The following is a 20,240-nucleotide window of genomic DNA, read 5'->3' on the forward strand; positions in this document are numbered from 1 at the left end:
TATTTATTTATTTATTTATTTAATTCCTAACTACCCAACAATACTTCTTTTCATCTCTTGATAATCTTCTCATATCTCTTCACTCAACTTTTTCATTTGACGTGGGATTGACAGTCTCCAGGGGTCCTGCCCTCCGAATAATAAGTTGTGGCCTTAAAAATAATTTCCTTTTTTTTTTTTTTTTTTTTTCCATAAAATTAAAAAAAGAGCCATATGTCCTAAGTTCTTGATTTGGTAAAAATAGCTAAATAAACAAACCAAAAAGAAAACAAGGTGACAATAAATGTGTGTTTGATTTTTTTTTTTTTAATGAAATAAACCGCCCAAATGTTACTGCCCTATTTTATATTTTCAAGTTAAGTTGGTCTTCAGAGACAATATCAGGCTTTTAAAAGTGCAGGCCTATATTCTGTGTGTGCTTTGACAGGAAGGACAGTCCTCTCTTCCTGTTTACCGAAAAAAAGAAACATACGAGCTACCAGATTTGAAGTTAGGACCACACGTGTTCACATCGCAACGCTCAACAAACAAGAAAGGTTAGTATATTTTAACATTGTAATGGAAAGTTTGCCAGTAAGGCGTTTCTCTGGACAACTACGTAGTGTCTTCCCGTTTTTAACCGCTGAATATTTGGAATATAGGGAAAATGGACTGTGTTGTCTCTGTCGTTCAGCTCCTTGGTTTCCGTGCTGTTTTTCCTCCATTTTTTGTTCCTTTGCGGGTGCCACTAATCCAAAGTTTCCTAAATAATTATCTGAAACTTAAAATGCCTTCCTTGGAAGGTATTTTAACCTCTCTCAACCCCTTTAACCTGGGAACACGCAAATGTTTTTGCCACTGTGCCAGCAGTCAGAGGTAAAGTGAGCCAAACTATCTTTGGTGGATTTGGTTTGATTTGATCGGTTTGAGGGTGAATTATTGTCACATTCAGGTACATGCAAATTGGTGATAAAAAACATAAATTTAAAAGGAGCACTTGAAATCCCCCAGTTTTTTTTTCTTTTTTTTTTTGAGTGTCAACCCTCAGTTTTTAGCCTGCAGCTGGTTGTTTAGAGATTCAATGAGACCTTGGAGTTGTTGCATCTTGGAAATGTGATTTGACCTCTAGGTTCTTTCTGAGCCGTGCTCTATCTTTTGACATCACCTGCTTATTCTTCTCCATCCCTGTCTGCAAGGTGGTGTCATTGCAGCTGACCCCATTCTGCAGGGGCCTCATCCCCTGCATTGAGGCTTGACTTTCAGCTTTCATAGGGTTATCCAACTCTGGGTCACTTGAGGCTGTCTGAAGGAGCTTTTTGTTTTGTGCAGTATTGATTTCAATGAGATCCTCTTAGGTTTTCTAAATTGTGGCTGACCCTCGAGCCTGGATGTGTCTGTTGTAATGTGGTGGCATTCCTTCCCTCTTTGGATAGGGCTCCTTGTAGAGTAAGTGTCTCACTAGTAGTAATGATCACCTTTGTCTCTGAAAACCAATATGGCACGGGAAAAAAACGCAAAACTCCATGACTTTCAACGCAAATCTTTATAGCAACTTGGCAACTGTCAGGTTGATTTTCTACATCAGTTGGTGATAGTTGGCCAGAGGCATGTATAGTATATGGAAAAACTATTCACGCTCCCATGTCACAAGTAGTATCATTTGTCTCAAACTCTTACAATAGAATCTCCTAAAGGTACCAAACAACAGGAACAAGACCCAAAGGTGAAGTTTGGTGACTAAATTAACAGAGATACTGTTATTGTCACTTTCTGTCTAAATTCTTGCTTGTATTTTGTGTAGCTTTGGACAAAAGCATCTACTAAATGAAACTGTAGAACTGTGGATACAAACACCTAGCAGACAGCTACGTACACCCAACTGTTTCTCAACCCTCCAAAGATTGCACAAATTTAAGAACAAACATATCAGAAATAGTAGGTTGCAAAGAAGTTCACTCCTTTCAGAGTTGCCATGAATTGAAAAATAAGCTTCTAAGACCACTAACATTTCTTATACCAGTCTTTAAACTAAGGATGCACAATATTGGATTTTTGCCGATATCTGATATGCTGATATATCGAAACCCCTTTTGGCCGATACCGATACCGATACCGATACCGATACCGATAACCACAAATTTGTTTGTTTTTTTTCACTGCAAAGAAAGCTAAGTCTATCCTGTACTGGAATTTATATGTTACTTTTATTGTGACTGTCTTATTCGTTTAGGAAACACACATAAAACAAGACAAAAAACATTTGATTTTACCATAAATAAGAAATGTATTATTTTTTCAAACTCAAGACATTCAGTATTGAAATACAGAAAAATAATTTCTTTAGATCACATGAACTTTAAATGTACAATGCATTTTTAAACATAACCAAGTTGCATTTGATTATTTTTCAGCTACTGTAACAACCTGGTGACAGACATAGAGCTCTGCAGTGCAAATAAATGAAGTGCTACATTTTATTTAAGGAGCTTATTTTTCAGATGGAAAATAATAATAATCCTAACTGAATAGCACCTTATCGGCTGTGCATATCGGCAGAAATGTTCATATCTGCCGATACCGATAAACAGGTTTTTAAGCTTTTATCAGCCGATACCAATATTGTGCAGATAATATCGTGCATCTGTACTTTAGACATGTAATTTTTTTTCTTTAGTTGGTGGTGTTAAACAGAAGTCTGATGTCATACGATGACTTTTGCGCCTCAGTTTATTTATTCTAACTTAAGTAAGTGCACCACAGTACAATGTAAAAACAATAAAAACTCGTACAATTAATAGAATTATAAAAACTACTCAACACCATGAAGTCACTTTTGGAACCAAACCCAACTGGCCACTGGGGGTACTGCAAAACTCAATACAGGCCCAGGAAGTCCTGTGACATTTTTTGTCTTGAAGGCAGAGTGCTTTGTTAAGAAAGAAGAAACTACTTTTTAATGACAAAGGTATTACCTTAATCCAAGGATCCCATCACTCTTAAAAGCTAAGTCGATATGCTGTTTACTGTGGATAAAACACATCACAAACAAATCAACAGAGAGACAAAACAGGGCTCATCAGACTACAAGATAGGGGGAACAGCATATGCTAACTGGACAGTACAGATATCACAACCTTGTGTTGCTGTAAACTATGAGCTTATGCCCATCCTAGTTTCATTGTGCTTTGTTGCTTTTTTTTGTTTTATTTATCACTTAAACCTGTAAAGCCTGACACATCAAAAATAACCTTTTTTTTTTTTTTCCTAAACTGAAATGTTTATTAACCCTTATAACAAAATCCTCAAAAATGATTGCTATTTAATAAAAAAATGTGTCACATTTGACACTTTGGGCAGTTTTGGCAACTTTTTTGTGAAGTTTTTCAGAAATGTGCATTCCTTCAATGCAGAAAATAGTTATTTTAAGAAACAAGTAACAATTAAGACGTTTTTCTTACCACAATTTCTTGAAAATTAGCCATGATTTTTCTGATAAAAAGTGTGTGGATAGTTTTATGGGAGCAGACATTTTTGAAAAGGGCCAAAATACAATTCTAGCTGCCTGTAGTGGTAGGATAATCCTCAAGGGGGTTGCAAACTTTTTATTTTTTATTTTTAAAACCTCATCCCTTTTAAAGGAAACCTTCTATCATGTTGTTGAGATGGAGGTCTTTGGAACCACCCGATTCCAATCAGGCCCTTCCCTTTCCATTGAAATTTTTAAATTCGCCATTTAGCTGTGCAAAAAAAAAGTGCATATTCCTGTATACTTCATGGTGTTGAGTAGTTTTTATTATTTTATTAATTGACTAATTGTTTTTTTTTACATTGTACTGTGGTGCACTTTCTTAAGTTAGAATAAATAAACTGAGGCAACAAGGTAGTATGTGACAAAATCACTGTGAAGAAAGACCCCACTGTAGATGACTGACTGCACATATGTGACTCCTGTAATACCAAGTGTGGCCGCCAGATGTCAGCAGTGGTCCGTGTGCTATTAGAGACTTGAACCTTGTGTTGGATCTGCTCGCTGCGGACCCTGAAGGCATCTCCTCAAGAGAAGAGACGAGACGGTGCTGCTGACCTTTTCCTCAAGTTATTTAAGTTTAAAGACGAGCACATTTCCAAATACCACGTCTACAGTTTTACAAACGAAACTTTACTGATAGCTTTTCCATCTCCAGCTCCTCATATTCAGGTGTTTCATAGAAATAATAATGGTAAACTTTCACCCAGGATGTCCAAGCATGACAAATAGCTGTTCAAATTTTTTTTTATTTTTTTTTAGATTAAATAATAGGTCATTAGTGTTTTATTTTGTACAAGTTAGGCAATAAATTGAGCAGCAGCTGACACCTCGCTCTAATAATAAGTGAATGGATTTGCAAACTCTTAGTGTGTCGTGTGGAGCGTTTAAATGTTGATATGAATGCATGATAAAAAATATTGATAAATAGACACAGTTCACTTAATAAAAATTTGATTGGAGACATTAAAGCCAAAGCAACCAAGCTCCTTCAGTTTTCGTTCCCTCTCACGGGTTTTTAAGCCACGCGCTTTTTTCGATCCTCTTGAATTTTTTTCAACTCTAAAATAGTTTCCTTGTGTTGTTTCTTCGCCTGAAGGATGTGTGGCTCTCGCAGATCCACACTGGCGTCCACAGTGACTTTAAATATTCCATGAACTGGGAGTGTTCTCGTGCTAATTTATGCTTATTATGCAGGGGAGCTGTTCTCAGCAGGAGCAGCACACAGCAGGCTGAAGGGGAGTAAATGCAATGTACAAAGTTGCTTAAAATCTCATAAGGAACTACTGGAATCTTTAATATCTGGTTTGGTTCACCTGCTGGGTGTTTTACCTGCCCTGTGAGAGTATCATGCCCCACACCCTGCCACTCTCTCCCCTCCTCCTCTCTATCTGCAGTGCATTTCTGTGCGCAAATGTCTACGCACGTTTCATGGCTCCTAAGGACAAAGAGAAACAGTCATTAGTGTGGTGCAGCTCCACGGTCCTGCCATAAATATCCAAACTTAAAGGAAAAGACGCTGTTTCCTTTTTACAGTACTCTCAGCAGTCAGAGAGGCTTCTGTAGATCCAGATTGCGCAGAGAAACGCGGTCATCAGGGGCGCACAGGTGGGTGCGCTCTCCAAGGTGCCAAGAGATCTGTCTGCGCAGCTCCAGCGCGCTTATACTCTGGCACTTTGGACACATCTGGACCCAAATCCACAGCTCAGCTCACGCCGACCCTCCGCTCCGCTGTGGCCAGGGATCGTTCTGCGGTGTTTGATTTTTGTAGGGAGGATGGATTTGTATGCACCGTAGTCTTGGGAGGAGAGGAGGGACATGGGCGGGGCTGAGGCGCCTCTCATTTCCCCTCCACGCTTAGCGGGGCAGCAGGGCTGGAGAGACCTCCGGGGAGCACAGTCGCCAGTCCAGCACGGAGACCCGCCTGGCCAAAAAACCGCGCCTCACACTTGCCAGGATTGCCAAATATTCCTGAAAAATATACCTGCTATTTATGGCATGTGGCTTGTAACTTTACTCCTGCTGTACTCTCTCCAAGAAGGTAAGAAAAAAAGAAATCCTGGAGAAATGTCTCATTCTGCGCTCTTCCGCTGAACTCTTTCTCTATTTAAGTTGTATGGAAAGTGAAAATTTATCTAATCATTGAGTCTGTGGCTGTGGATGGTGTGCGTGTGTGTGTACCATGCTTTGATGTATCATCGGATGTCTTGTGATGAAGAAATGATTGAAAATGGTTCTTCTTATCAATATTGATAAACGCACTGAAGCTGAACAGGTAGAAAAATAGTGGAGGTAAATGTGTAAAGTGATTTTTGTTGGACCGTTTTGTGGTTTTTGTGTGGTGGCTCGTTCTGCTTTGGCTGCTGCTGATAGCTCGGATTGTTTTCGCATTACCAACTCTGGTTATGAATATGTAAAATGGCTGAATAGGGAGAATGAGGTGCAAATACAGAGGGAGGGTGAGAGAGAAATGAAAACATGCACCGGCCTATAATTACATCAATTTTTCGTCAATTTTGAAACAAATTTCCCCCGAAAATGTTTCAGACCTGTAAAGTTTTGCGCATGATTCTTGTGGATATGTAAAGATTTTTTTTTTTTATCTCGGTGCTCTCATTGTGCAGCTTTTGCTAATTGCAGCTGTTTTTCATGGACTATACTTGGCAGGAGCTCATCATTTCACAGGGATGTCCCTGTTTGTTTTAAATAAGATATTTTTCCAGGTTTTTATTCGTGTTGTCATGACAAATTGTTTCCATTTAAAATTGGATGACAATTAAAAGGCCCCCTTTTCCTGTGTCGGCCTTATTATTCTAATGGCCATGCACCCACATAAAGGCCATAATTAGAGCATCCACATTTCTCCTCTGTATTTCATTCATTCTGCCCCTTCATGTTCTCCTTTCGTTCAAATGCGTTTGATTTAAAAAGTGGTCTATTTGTTTAAAGGGATTCATTTTCTCCTTCATGTTCAGTATATGCAGTAAATCCCTGACCCTATTGCAAAGTTGATCTTGTGCTATTACAGTGCATTATAATAATCCCGAGCAAATCTGCGTCGAAAATAACAGAAGTTCAACACTATCTGCACATGAGAGCATTTTCGAGGCCTTTGTGTAGCCTGCTGCGTGTTTGGAGCCGTGTTTACATGTTGTTTTGTTCCTATAAGCACAGGCCCTCAGTGTGTAAATTCATTTATGAAAAAATCTAGGATGCGGTGTGGTTACGACTAGAAACATGGCTGATCTGGAGTTGATCAAAAAATAGGCCATTAGGTCTGTTTGCCATTTTAACTTCTGGCATTTTCTCTCTTGGATTAACCTATTTCCTTAAAATGTTGGCGCATCTAGATGACACACTGGCACCATCTCTGCTGCATGTTTTGCTGTTTCAAATGTGTTTTGGTCACTTTATGTGTCAGACATTTGTCAGTGATTTAAAGCAGTGATTGAAAGTGAAAGCTGGGATTTTGAGAGCCTATCAGGCTTCTGCAAAATCAGATTCAAATTTGCAAATTTATTTCACAGAATGTGAAACTCCAGGGGCGTGGGTGCGTATTATGGACTTGCCCGGTCATGTTCCTCACTAATAGCGCACCTGGACCCCGCGGACGTGATCGCGCGTGCCAGCGCGTGCGTCATGGCTCGTGTCTCTTATAGCCTCTGTGTGAGTGTGTTTCTGCGGGCGCGCGGAGGAGGGGAAGTGGCGGGGACACCCCTCTCAGTTTGTTTAATTGTTGGCCCTTTTTTTTTTTTTAAGACTTTATTCTTTCCAGAATATGACTGAATGTTAGTCATTTATTTATTTTTGAAACTCTTGAATAAACTTCAAATACGAGATGATTAATAATTTAAAAATGTCTGAAATAAGTCCAGCAGGCTGAGGGTGTGTGGTAATTAACAGATCTTTGACAAAAAAAAAAAAAGGCTTGAAGGGTAATGGCTGCTCATCAATTAGAGCACAATGCCTCTTTCACTAAATTTAAATATTCCACTGCATTAAAAGATGACCTTTTGTTTTAAATCATGAGTTAAAAATAGAAGCTTGTGTATTTATTATTGTAAATTCCTCTTCACTGATTATTTATTTGAACTGTGTTGTGTAATTAAAAATGGATTAGATCATTCTAACTTCAGGCCTGCTGTAGGCCCATTGTGAACCGAGTATTTTAAATCTAAATGCACATTCTTGTGTGACAGATTGTGTAACTTGAATTCTGGCGTGTAAAGCACTGAGGTGATCCTTCACCCTGGCACACTCCTGTCCTCTTCATTGCTCACCCACAAATAGAAATATGCAAACCACCCCCTCCATCCCCTCTTCCCTCCCCAGTCCAATTCCCTGCGCTGCCTCTGCAAGGCTGCACAATTAAAACTGCAATCTGAGCTATAGACACCTCTCAGTGACAGAGCTGTGAGCCAGGGGGCTGCCAGTCATTACCCAGGCAGGGCATAGGCCTACTTTCAATACAAGCTCAGACCTATCACTATTTAATACTGCACAAACACACAAATTCAAGAGGCTTGAAGAAAGATTCTTAACAGTAGAGAGATTTTTTTCAGCAATTTGGTCCCTTCAAAAAATAATTTTCATGAAGCTAAATCTCCTGAATGGAAAGAAGGAGCTATATTTTTCTTTCCAACCTCACCTTTCCTTGAGATTACTGCTGAAATGAAATAATAACACGACATGACAAGTTGTTAGAAATTTACAATGAAAAAAAAATCTGCTCTCAATTTGGATCAATGTTGCTGCCAAATGGTGGGTAAAGTGTGCTGGAATAGGACAGTCAAATGAGAAACGCAGCTCGTTGCACTTCTCAGCTCACCAATAGGATGTAACAACTCTGTCACCAGCATTACTGCAATCTCATTTGTCCTTAAATTAGTTTAACATCCCAAACTAAAAGAGCAACTCGTTTGTAAAAACAAAAACATTCCAACAAACACCATCAATAGTAATATTTATTCATTTATTTATGTTTTTTTTTTTTTTTGGTAAGAACTCTCTATAACACCACCCTCATGCTAAATTAATCCAGACCTCCTCCTAAATTTGATTGGATGCTGGAGCTGCACATTTTCAGACAGAAGGAGGGTGCGTTCAGCAAATGTCAAATCTCTGAAGCAAGTAGTTGTTTTTGTTGGATCTCTCCCTCCATCTCTCTCTTCCTCCCTCCCTCCATCGCTTCCTCTCGCTGTAACTCCCCTCCCTCTCTCTCCCTCATCACTAGGCAGAATTAAAGGTTGGGGGAGGGGCTCTTTATGCAGACTGTGCTGGGACTTGTGATCCACAGATTTGATATTCACATTAAGAGAGAAACGGGCTGCTTTGATGTGCGGGGGAGCAGGTCCCGGGGGACTGCTGAAGTAGCACACTTTTTTTTTTTACTGACACAGCACAGGCCGGGGGGGTGTTGGTGTTGGGTGGGTGGGGAGCAGATTGTTGGGGACAGGGTGTACAGAAAGACAGTAGGTGGGGAGTGCTGATACCCCTGCACTGATTAGATGTAACCCCAACAAAAACCCCCCTCACTTCTCCACCCTCACACCACCTCCTTACACCAGACCCCTGAGGATTATCCATAAGCTTACACCTTTCTTTACCCCCCTCACTCCACCCTGCAGTCGACCAATATTCAATTCACACCCCTTCTTCCAGCCTGTCTCCTCACACGGCCTCCTTCTGCTGCTTTATGTTTCCACGCTCACTTTGAAGCCTCAAAGTAACAACTTTCTGTACCTGAAGGATGAGTGATGGGGCACACACAGGAGTTATACTCTGGCCAGGAATGTGGGAGGAAGAGGGGACAGGTGTCTGACACTTCACCTGACTGACGTTCAAGTCTTTTCTTGGTCAAGTCTGACCCCACTTCAGACTTTTACAGAGCACATTCTCTGTCCCTTTCTTTTACAGATGTTCTAACTGGCTTCCTACTCCACCCATGTAGGTTAACAGGCAATCAATGCACCACACCTGATTCCATGGACTATGGACTCCCCAAGTAAACAAACAGCCTAAATTGTGTTTGTTAAATCAAAATATCAGCAACCAGAAAAGCACTCAGTGAACACAGACCTCTACCAAGCATATAGTGATTGTCACCAACACTTTGGTCCTATACCTTAATGTTATACTCCCTTTCAGCAGACTGTCTGCTACAATTTGGTGTTAGCTACAGGTTTACAATAATTTGTTGCCTGACAGTGTTGAAATCTATGATGACCAAGTACATATTTCATATTCTGGATTTTAGTATCCAGAATATTGCCAGGATCTGGGTCGAACTTTTACATATGTCAGAAATTATGGTGACCTTGTCTTGTATTGTTTTGCAAAGCAATCTGACCATGTATCATGGAGTTATACACACATATGGTGAAAATAGCCCTATCTTACAATGATAAAGAATCCTTTAAAAAAGTCCTGGATCTAGACAGTGATCTGGATCACCTCCAAAATTTAATCACTTCTTCTGTTTTCCAATTTGAATATTTCCTGAAAATTTCATCAAGATTTGTTCATTCGTTTTTGAGTTATGGTATTCACAGACAAACACTCCCAAAAACACAACCTCCTTGGCGGAGGTAATTACACTTTATTCAGAGGATACTTGATATCAGCCAGTCTATACCAGCAGTCCAATGCAGATGACTGTTCACCAATAGGTTCCGTTTTGGTCTCTGTCTGATGACTTTCCCTACAACTCAGAGGTTGTTCAACAGGGGACAAAGGTTGTAGTAGTTGTAAGAAGAAATACAACTTTTTGCACAATTGATAAAAGTTTAAATAGTAAATCTTGACAGAGGGAGGATAATACTAATCATGTGTCACAGGAGCTTCTTGTTCTTGTTTACAAAGGTTACCGATGCTTCAGAGACAGGAGAAGTGAGCAAGTAGGGATGGGTACCGAATTAGGTACTTATGTAGGTACCGACCGAATTCTGTCAAAAGTACCTGGTATCGATTCATGTGAAACCAAAAGGTACCATGTTTAGGTACCTAAATACATCCTTGTGACTGTGAGGGAGGGGAAGAGTAGGTGATTTTCCATGCTGGACATGAACACAGCATTGCAAGATTATATAATGAAGAATAAATTTGTTGAATTGAATTTTTTTTATATGTCATTATTAAGCAAATTGATATTTTTTACCACGTAAACACAAAAAAGTACCGAAACTTGGTACCGTTGAGTACCGGTATCGATTGCCAGGAACCAGGCATTGGTACCGTATCGTTTAAAATGTGAAAAGTACCCATCCCTATGAGCAAGGGAGCATTTTGTACCCAAAATAAAAAAAGAAATACACAGACAAATAACATCTCTTGATAAGTGATGATAAGAGGTTGATAATAGCCATTTATTATGTGGGCACACACATAAAAAACTTACTACCACCCCTCAAAAAGGCCAGCTCTGCTGCTGACCACTCCTGCAAAAGTGTTCAAAGTGTCCCCGCAAGGTGGATTACGATGGGTCTCTGTAGGGGATACCAAGTTTACCTTTTCTTTGTTCCAAAATGTGGAACAAGGATAGATTGGTTTGTAACATTTTCATGAAACTAAGTACTGCTCTGACCCCCTGGTTCCACTTAGACCAGCAGCTTTGTTGTGAGTTCAGTTCCCACTCTCTCTTCTCTAAACTTCCTGTTTTGTTCCACAGCTCCATAAGATGGAAAAAAAAGACTTAATATTAAAAAACGACATAATGAGATAAAAAAGAAATTAACAGGAGAAGTAATGGAAAGAGGAAAAAGTGAGAAATAAACGTAAAGGAATTATGTCTTTGCCAAGGCACAGGGAGTACAGTCAGTGTGTGTGTGTGTGTGTGTGTGTGTGTGTGTGTGTGTGTGTGTGTGTGTGTGTGTGTGTGTGTGTGTGTGTGTGTTGGGATGGGTTTTGTTTACCTCCTCATCACAATACAGTCCTGGGTGTTGAGTGTGTGCGAGTGTGTGTGAGTGTGTGCGCGTGCACTTGCATCCTGGAGAGGAGGCGTAGATCAGCTGCATTATGCATGATGAAACCTTGCATAGGTTATGACTTGTGCCTCTCTTGCATACATATTCATGCGTGGCTCTCTGGAAGGATGTATAAAATAGTGGCTGCAGCTCTGACAGACAAAGCTTTAGCTCCAGCACCTCTCAGTGCGGCTGGTTTCTCTCCTTTGCTGCTGCTGCTGCTACTGTGTCTGAGTGAGGATGATGAAGCCTCCTGGGTGCAGGTGAAGGGCAGAGGTATCAAAATAAGAAGCTTAGACACAGCTGTGGTCAGTCTGATATCAGGATGATAAGTGTCTACAGGCAGCTGGATGTTGTGGAGAAGCACGAGTTAGAAATGAACAGGACAACATGTGGCTGAGGTGAAGTCATCTCATGTTGTTTAAAACATTCTGAAGCTTGTTTTTGTTTTTACTCTATCAGCATGGCTCAGTGAGGAACAGAAGCTTGTACAATTGGTCAATACATTGACTGACTTTAAATTATTAACCAACCCTTCTGCATATGGGGACTTTTCAGGATACTTCATGACATGTAAAGCTCTGTTCGAACTCCTGACTTTAGGTCACGGTTTTCTGGCATTTCAAATTTTAAATGCACGATGAAAGAACTGATCCTGATGTTGTAATTAAACCAGCAGGAACCAAAAATGCTGGATGATAATAAACCGTTCATTTAGCGGTAGATTTCAGTATCACTTTGGATTTATCACAATGATTTGCTACCAAATCAATGGACTGCACTAGCTCACCAGTAAAAATGTTTCTACAGCTGCACCACAGTCTTTGCTATGTGAGTTGGCAGAAGTTTCTATAACCAAAAAGTTAAATAAAAGTTGCATAATTATAAATAAAAACTGCATGTTTGTTCTTTTAGGGCTGTCGGCATTACCAGTTTAGTAGCACATTTATCAAGGTCTAAATTAACATATCATTTTTGTATTTAAGTGTTAGTCTGTCCCCGTCAGCATACAGTAGTTAAGCCACCCCTGCATCCTGCAGCCACCAATAATGACACCACTGCATACTTCACTTCAAAAACTGTGCAGCCAGCCCGGTTAAAAATTCAAGCATAATAAGCATTATGTGCGACACAGATTTTAAATATCATGTGAAGATTTTTAAGTTTGAGGAAATCATTATATCAAAATCAGCTGTTTTGGCATTCAGATTGCTAGACACTTGTAAAAAAAACACTCAACTTCCAGACCACACTTTTGTAGCAGTGCAGCATAAATTCGAACAATAAATCTAAGTTGGGCTGCACGGTGGTACAGTGGTTACCACTACTGCCAAGGAATGGGTACCTTCTACTTCTAAAACGATACAGTACCAATGCCCGGTACCCAGCAAGTATTGGTACTTAACAGTACCAATTTTTGGTACTTTTTTTGTTTGTGTGGCAAAAATATCAATTTGTTTAATAATGAAATTTAACTTTTTTTTGATTCAATATATTTGTTATTCAGTATATAACCTTGTAATGCTGTGTTCATGTCCTGCATGGAAAATCACCCAGGCTTCCACTCCCTTCCAGTCACATGAATACATTTAGATACCTTAACATGGTACCTTTTGATTTTACGTGAATTGATACCTGGTACTTTTGACTGACTTTGGTCGGTACCAATTAAAGTACCTTATTCGGTACCCATCCCTACTACTGCCTCACTGTGAGAAGTTCAAATCCTGCTTCAGGCAAGCAGGACCTTTCTGTGTCCAGCTTCTTCCCAAATTCCAAAAACACGCTCTTCATGTTTATTGGTGATTCATAAATGCCCATTGGTGTGAGTGTGTCCGCGAAAGGTTGTCTGTCTTTTAGGGATGCACGCTATTGGATTTTTGCCGATATCCGATATGCCGATATATCGGAACCTCTTTTGGCCGATACCGATACCGATACCGATAATCACAAGTTTGTTTGTTTTTTTCACTGTAAAGAAAGCTAAGTCTATCCTGTACTAGAATTTATATGTTACTCTTATTGTGACGGTCTTATTTGTTTCAGAAACACATAAAACAAGACAAAAAAACATTTGATTTTACCATTAATATGAAATGTATTATTTTTTCAAACTCAAGACATTCAGTATTGAAATACAGAAAAATAATTTCTTTAGATCACATGAACTTTAAATGTACAATGTATTTTTAAACATAACCGAGTTGCATTTGATCATTTTAGAGCTACTGTAACGACCTGGTGACAGACACAGAGCTCTGCAGTGCAAATAAATGAAGTGCTACATTTTATTTAAGGAGCTTATTTTTCAGATGGAAAATAATAATAATGCCAACTGAATAGCACATTATCGGCTGTGCATATCGGCAGAAATTTTCATATCTGCCGATACCGATATTGTGCCGATAATATCGTGCATCCCTACTGTCTTTGCGTGTCAGCCCAGTGATTGACTGGCGACCAGTCCAGAGTGGACCTCGCCTCTTGCCCAAAGACAGCTGGGATAGGCTCCAGCCATACCCGACCCTGAACAGGATAAGCAGTAGAAGGTGAATGAATTAAATCTAAAAGTTAATGTTGTAATTTGTATTTCATTGCATTCCACTGATTAAATAGCAATAAACTCTGATAATGATTACATTGTTAAAGAGGACTTGAAAACTTTTGTGGAATACAAAATATTTTCTTATTTTAATTTGAAGTTAAGAATTTGAATATTGTGGATCGAAATCTAGAGATTTATTGTATAGAAATGTTAAAAATTTAACTGTTTGACAGCCCTGATTGTTTCCTTAATTTAAAGTGTCACACCCTGATGTTTAATGTACCATTACTGGGTGTTGAGCATCACCTGAGCTCTCTGTGAAGGTCAGTCATTCTGGTCGGAGTTATTTAAAGTTAAATCCAAATGGACTTTCAGTTTCTGAAGATTAAGAAAAGGGCAAGAAGCAGAAACCTCTGTGGAAACTAAGAATGGGAACTCCTATTTGACCTCAACCTCCAGAAAATCTGGGAGCTTCTTTATCTGTCAGGAAGAAAACATCCCATTAATGATAAATGGAATCTTAAAGTAATTGTGTTTCCTCTGATTGGCTGATTGATCAGTCAACCTTCTGTGCAGCTTTATTTTTGTGGACTTTCAGTCCCCCAGCAACTAAGAAGAACCATGAACACTTCAGTCTCTGTTGGTTGCTCCCTGTGGTATAAGAAGCATTTTGTTTTCTTGTCACGCCAGTTGTCCACACAGGTAGGCACAGGTGGTTTGCAATGCTTGGACTGTTGGTTTTAAATGGAGTGGAAACTCTGCATGCCCAGCACCAAACAGGACTGTGCCAACTGAGTGTTGGAGCGTAACCTACGTTGCTGTGTCCCAAAAAACAACACATTTCTTTCCCATCACTGACTGACCTGGATGTTAAATCGCAAAACTGAAGAGTCACAGACTTAAAGATGACTATTTTAATGTTATCAACTCTTTGTTTCCACTTAAGAAACATATTTATCTTTTTCATCAGCTAATATCTCACTGGAACATCCTGTGAGAGATTTGAGGGTTTTGGTTTCTAAATTTAAATTCTTCATTGGGTCATTGTTGTTGGGTTAAATTGTCACGTTGTTTTTTTTTATTCAGTAACAGCTTTCAAGTGCCAGCGCCACCATGGCAACCCGCTCCGTATCCTCCCAGTGTGACTGAGCGCTGAGAGCTGCTTCAGGAGTGTGTGTGTGTGTGTGTGTGTGTGTGTGTGTGTGTGTGTGTGTGTGTGTGTGTGTGTGTGTGTGTGTGTGTGTGTGTGTGTGTGTGTGTGTGTGTGTGTGTGTTGGCTCGCCTGGTTTTGACAGGCCCTGAGTGGTGGGAGTTTGCTCTGATCCCCTTTCTATTCCACTTCCAGCTCCATCAGCCCCTCCCTCCAGTGCCCAGACCCCCCAGGCCATATAATCTACTGTATGAGAGGTCCTCCCGTCGCCCAGCCCCCGCCATCCCTGTGCTCTCAGGGTGACCCCCTCACTCCTCCACTTTAGTCCTGTCCCCCCATTGGGAGATTATAGATATTGCAATCTTTAATATGGGCTTTATGCTCAGGGGCCATTATCAGTAATCTGCAGAGGGGAGGGAGTCTGACCTGGTTTTTGCAGCCCACCGCCGGACTGACAGACACATTTTCATATACCATCTGTAACACTGTGCCCAGATTTATCAATCTCTTGTCTGGGGCAGGAACTTTTTTGAAAGGAAGCTAGAATTTTGAACAAACCCTCCAGGATGATCAGATATTAGCGTCTTGTCTTCGATCAGCTGCGCTCAGCTAAGAGCAGCACTACCCGTGTTGGTGATAATCGTTTCTGCAGGCTTTGTTTGATAATGTTTCTCTGCCTGAATCACACATAGCTCAAAGCCACGCCTCATAATAAACAACCTTAACAACGTTGATGTGCGCCAGATAATCAGACTTGGGTAAGATTCTCTAAAGAGTCCAGTTCGCCTGTGTTTAAAATCTGATGGGCTTTGGGATTCTCCACTACTAACTCAACTATCACTATCAACACGTGGTGCTGATGGTTGCAACTGTTTCAGACCTTTTGCTTTCCGTCTCTTTGAGTGTAAACAGATTTATTTCTCAACTTTAAATCTCATTTTTACAAGTCATTAAAAGTGATTCAATAATTTATGTTATATAGTGGTTAATGATGGCATGACATGGTGTAATCAACATTTGAAACTTCTTTTTAAGGCATTGCAGAAGTTTAAACCAGAACAGAATAATTTTGTGTCTGATACACTGTTTCTCTTTAAAGTGCTGCAACATGAAGCCAGGAACTGTCTGAAATTATTCTGATTGTTTTTTCTGAAATTAAAACTTATATATACTTATAGATATTTTGTTTTATGTGATACACTTTTTTTCTCTTGGTCACAAAAAAGTAATAAAATCCAAAAACTGGGCTTGAAGAAAAATGATGTGCCAACCAAAAACTGTTTCCCAACATTAACTAGATCCAAATATAAAGAAACAATATGTCCAACATGTTGCAGTAATAGATCAGACTGTTTTTACTAAATCAATTAATCTTTATTTTAAAATCACCAGAACACAACAAATGTTAACTCAAGATGCTTTGCAACAAGTGCAGGTCTAGACTAAACTTATGTTTAAATAAATGACCAAATGTCAAGACAGGATAAGGTTCAGCCCCATGTTTCAAGAAAGCCTCAGTCTTATCTCATCTTCATCCACCTTGAGTGAGGCTCTTTAAAGCTTTAAGAAAATGGTACAGTGGTACATACAAAGAAACAGCCAGAAACCTCGAACAGAACCCGATTCATAACTGTTTTCTATTAAACCCAGCTGTATAACCTTTTTTAGTATAAATATATTAAAACTGTTGATAAGGTTTAAAAGATTTTTCTGACTTTAATTTTGATATATGTGCATTTCTTAATATTATATTTCAACCACTTAATTGATCACAGCCTTTGTACCTTTAGCATGTGATTTAATAGCAAAAAAGTTATGTGGGAGGAAGTTGTGTAGAGGGGAAAAAAAAGAGAATACGGAGTTAGAAGTTAAAGCCCTCCAAAAGTCAGGTGTCAACGCCAACAGCCTAAAACTTTTGCAAATTATACATTTTGTAACATAATCAACAACATTGAAATAAAGTTCTTTTAAAGGTCCAACTTTTAGATCCACTCAGATTCTGTCATTCAATCCCTGTTAGATTTATTACACATTTCAGAGTTTCTGTAAAAGTGAAACTCACAGTTGCTTGAGTGCTAATCTGATCTTCTTTGGATTAAAACCCCTTCTCTCAGTTTGTTTCTGAATCTTCTAGGATGTTTCACTGACTTTGTTCGCTGAACTGAACATGAACAGACACCATATGATGGGGGAGGTGTGTTAGATGATACAATTCAGATTCAGTGGTCTTTACCATCCACATCTGTCCATCAGCAGTGTCCCCTTCCACCCCCTCTGATTCATCTTTCTTCTCTAATCTTTCTTGTATTGACCCCAAATTTTAAAGACTCCCTCTTCATCTTCTACTCTTCCTCCTTTCTCTGCTGGAGCTGTATGTGTTTAATCTGAGTGCCAATGAAGAACATCTCTGTGTATGTAAGTGCGTGCGTGCGTGCGTGTGTGTGTGTGTGTGTGTGTGTGTGTGTGTGTGTATGTATGTGTGTGTGTGTGTATGTATGTGTGTGTGTGTGTGTGTGTGTGTGTGTGTGTGTGTGTTAAATATGTAAGGAGATTAAATCGACTTAAATCTCTGCGTCTGGCATAGAAATTCCAATCACATAACCTATCTGTGTGCTCCCCTCCTCTCTCTGTGCACACACACTGTACTGAGGTAACAGGCTCCACCCCTCTCCCCTCCACCTTCCCTCCACCTAAACCATCATAGGCTTTAGCCCAAATCCCTGGCTTTCTGGATCACATGACTGATGTTTGCAGCTGGACATTTGACATACATTTGTTATGATTATTTTGCTACACATCTGAAGGACATTCCCGTTTGTTCATTTTTTTGTCCATTAAAATGATGCAGATCGTCCACTGTGGAATCATGTTAGCTTACATTTATCCTATTGTGTGTTTACAAGGCGCTCATTTCTGGCGTCTTACCTCGTCCTCATCCTGTTAAATGACATTGTGTTGCCTTTTTTTGTGTGCCCCTTCAGTACACAGTGAGGATGTGGGCTCTACCAGGCTGTACTTTGTGAACGCCTCCCTGCAGAGGGTAACCTACTCCAGCTCGGTGGGGGTGTCCCTGCCCTGTCCAGCAGGGGGCACCCCCAGTGCCATACTGCGCTGGTACCTGGCCACTGGCGACGACATCTACGACGTGCCCCACATCCGCCACGTCCATGCCAATGGCACTCTACAGCTGTACCCCTTCTCGCCCTCTGCCTACAACAGCTACATCCATGACAATGACTACTTCTGCACCGCCGAGAACCAGGCCGGCAAGATCCGCAGCCCCAACATCCGCATCAAAGCTGGTGAGTGTGGATGACAAAAATGAAAAAAAAAAAAAAGTCTGGGGTTAGAAAACGGAAGCTTTGGTTAGACCCAAACACCACATGAGAGGCAATTTAGAAAAAAAAAAACATTCATGAAAGCATAAAGTAGAGCAGATGTGATTGGCAGCTGCAAAAAGCCCCACCCACACACACAATCACCTGCCCCAAAATAGCCTGTCTCGACCTGAACACAGATTGACCTAGAACACAGTCTGCAGGGAAAACATCTGCATCACATACTACAGCCGGCCTCAGCCTGAGCTCGCACCTATCTGACTGAGCTGCTGATGAACCACTGCACTTTATACCCACATAACCCCCGTCAGCTTCACACACACAGCAGTGTACCATCTGGTGGGAAGAAAACCAAAGCAGTGGCCTGCTCAAAGAGTCAGGTTGAAACTGGAGTTTAATTTGAAGATGATATAACCATGAAGTGATGATGAGAAAAAAGGGTGACAATAGGTTGTATCATGTTACATGCTCATTCACATCGCTACTTTTGCAAAGGGCATTGCATTAAAGGCCATACAACATTAAGAGGATGTTAGTTAGCCAAGCTTCTTTTGGGGAAACTCCAGAGCATTAAATTTTACATCTTTAGACAAGGTCCACTTTATCACTGGTTTCAGAAACTTCTCAAGTGAGAACAGAAGTTTCTCCTACCTTTATTTCTGTCCATCACTCAGTTTTTTTTTGTGGACTCTGGTTCATTAAGAGACCCTCCTCTTACCTGTGCTCACAGTAGGGCTGGGCGATTATGGTGAAAATAAGAATCCCGATTATTTTAAGCGATATTGAAATCACAATTGATATACACAATTATTCATTTATTCAAAAACGTCAGTACTGATTTAAACACAACTTTAAAGAACCAGCAAGTGGCATATACAGTATTATTGATACACATAACTCACACACACTCGCTGTAGCTGCACATGGAACACAGAAGAGCTATGAAGCACAAGAACTAGATCTACACTGTGTGGCATATTAATTGTTTTTCTTTGATTATATTGTTTCTATGATTGTCAGATGGCAAAATTGAAATCATGATTAAAATCCAATTAATTGTCCAGCCCTAGCTCACAGTAAGTGTTGTGTTATCATCAGGAAGAGAATCTATCATTTTTTTAGAAGGCTGTATTTTAGTCTCTCTTAATCTCGCAGTCCCAAACAACTGATCTCCATACTGCAGGCATGAAGAGCATGTATGTGTTGCACATGAAAACATGGGGGAGGATCTGACAGCACAGGTTCTTGAGACAGTCTGCATTTATATCAAAGTAAAGGCTCAGGTTGGTGTTTTTTGAAATTAAATACATTTAGTAAAAAAGTTGACTCTGTCTTCAGCGTTTGATAGACTGGCTTAAACTCAGGTTCCTTTGCTGGTTTTACCCACATGGATGCGGTGCCTGGTAGAAAACCCTGTGGTGCTGTAACACACTTATTGCAAAGTACCTCATACAACCCCACTTAAAAAAATAATGAACCTAAAAAAACATCCTTTTGACACTATCCTTAAATAAACATCTTTTGATGATTCAAGTGTCGTTTCAGTACCTTTTTAACTGGAGAGTCTCTTCAAAGAAGGAACTTATTTTAGCCACACAACACACTTTGATGCATTTTTGGTTAAACTCTAAGTAAAAAGACCTTTCTGTAGATTAGTTTTTAAACATTTCCTCAAAAACAATGAAAAGTAAGACTTTGATATAAAATAATAAAATTAACATTAAAATAAGAAATTAGATTT

At 39.8% G+C, this 20,240-nt stretch overlaps 1 protein-coding gene across 2 annotated transcripts in view; it reads left to right on the plus strand.

Moving 5' to 3' along the window:
• The first annotated feature begins 4,931 nt into the window (after window positions 1–4,931).
• Window positions 4,932–20,240, plus strand: part of LOC141791437 (cell adhesion molecule DSCAML1-like) — a 69,598-nt gene continuing 54,289 nt past the window's right edge. For both annotated transcript variants that reach the window (XM_074671916.1, XM_074671917.1), the window contains exons 1-2: window positions 4,932–5,546; window positions 18,143–18,463. In XM_074671916.1, coding sequence (XP_074528017.1) covers window positions 5,324–5,546; window positions 18,143–18,463 — 544 coding nt within the window. In that variant the 5' untranslated portion in view covers window positions 4,932–5,323. The remainder of the gene's footprint in view (window positions 5,547–18,142; window positions 18,464–20,240) is intronic.

The sequence above is a fragment of the Halichoeres trimaculatus genome, unplaced genomic scaffold, assembly GCF_033239565.1.
Source record: "Halichoeres trimaculatus isolate MK-OKI-2021-1 unplaced genomic scaffold, fHalTri1.1 fHalTri1_scaffold_6, whole genome shotgun sequence".
Taxonomy (NCBI): domain Eukaryota; kingdom Metazoa; phylum Chordata; class Actinopteri; order Labriformes; family Labridae; genus Halichoeres; species Halichoeres trimaculatus.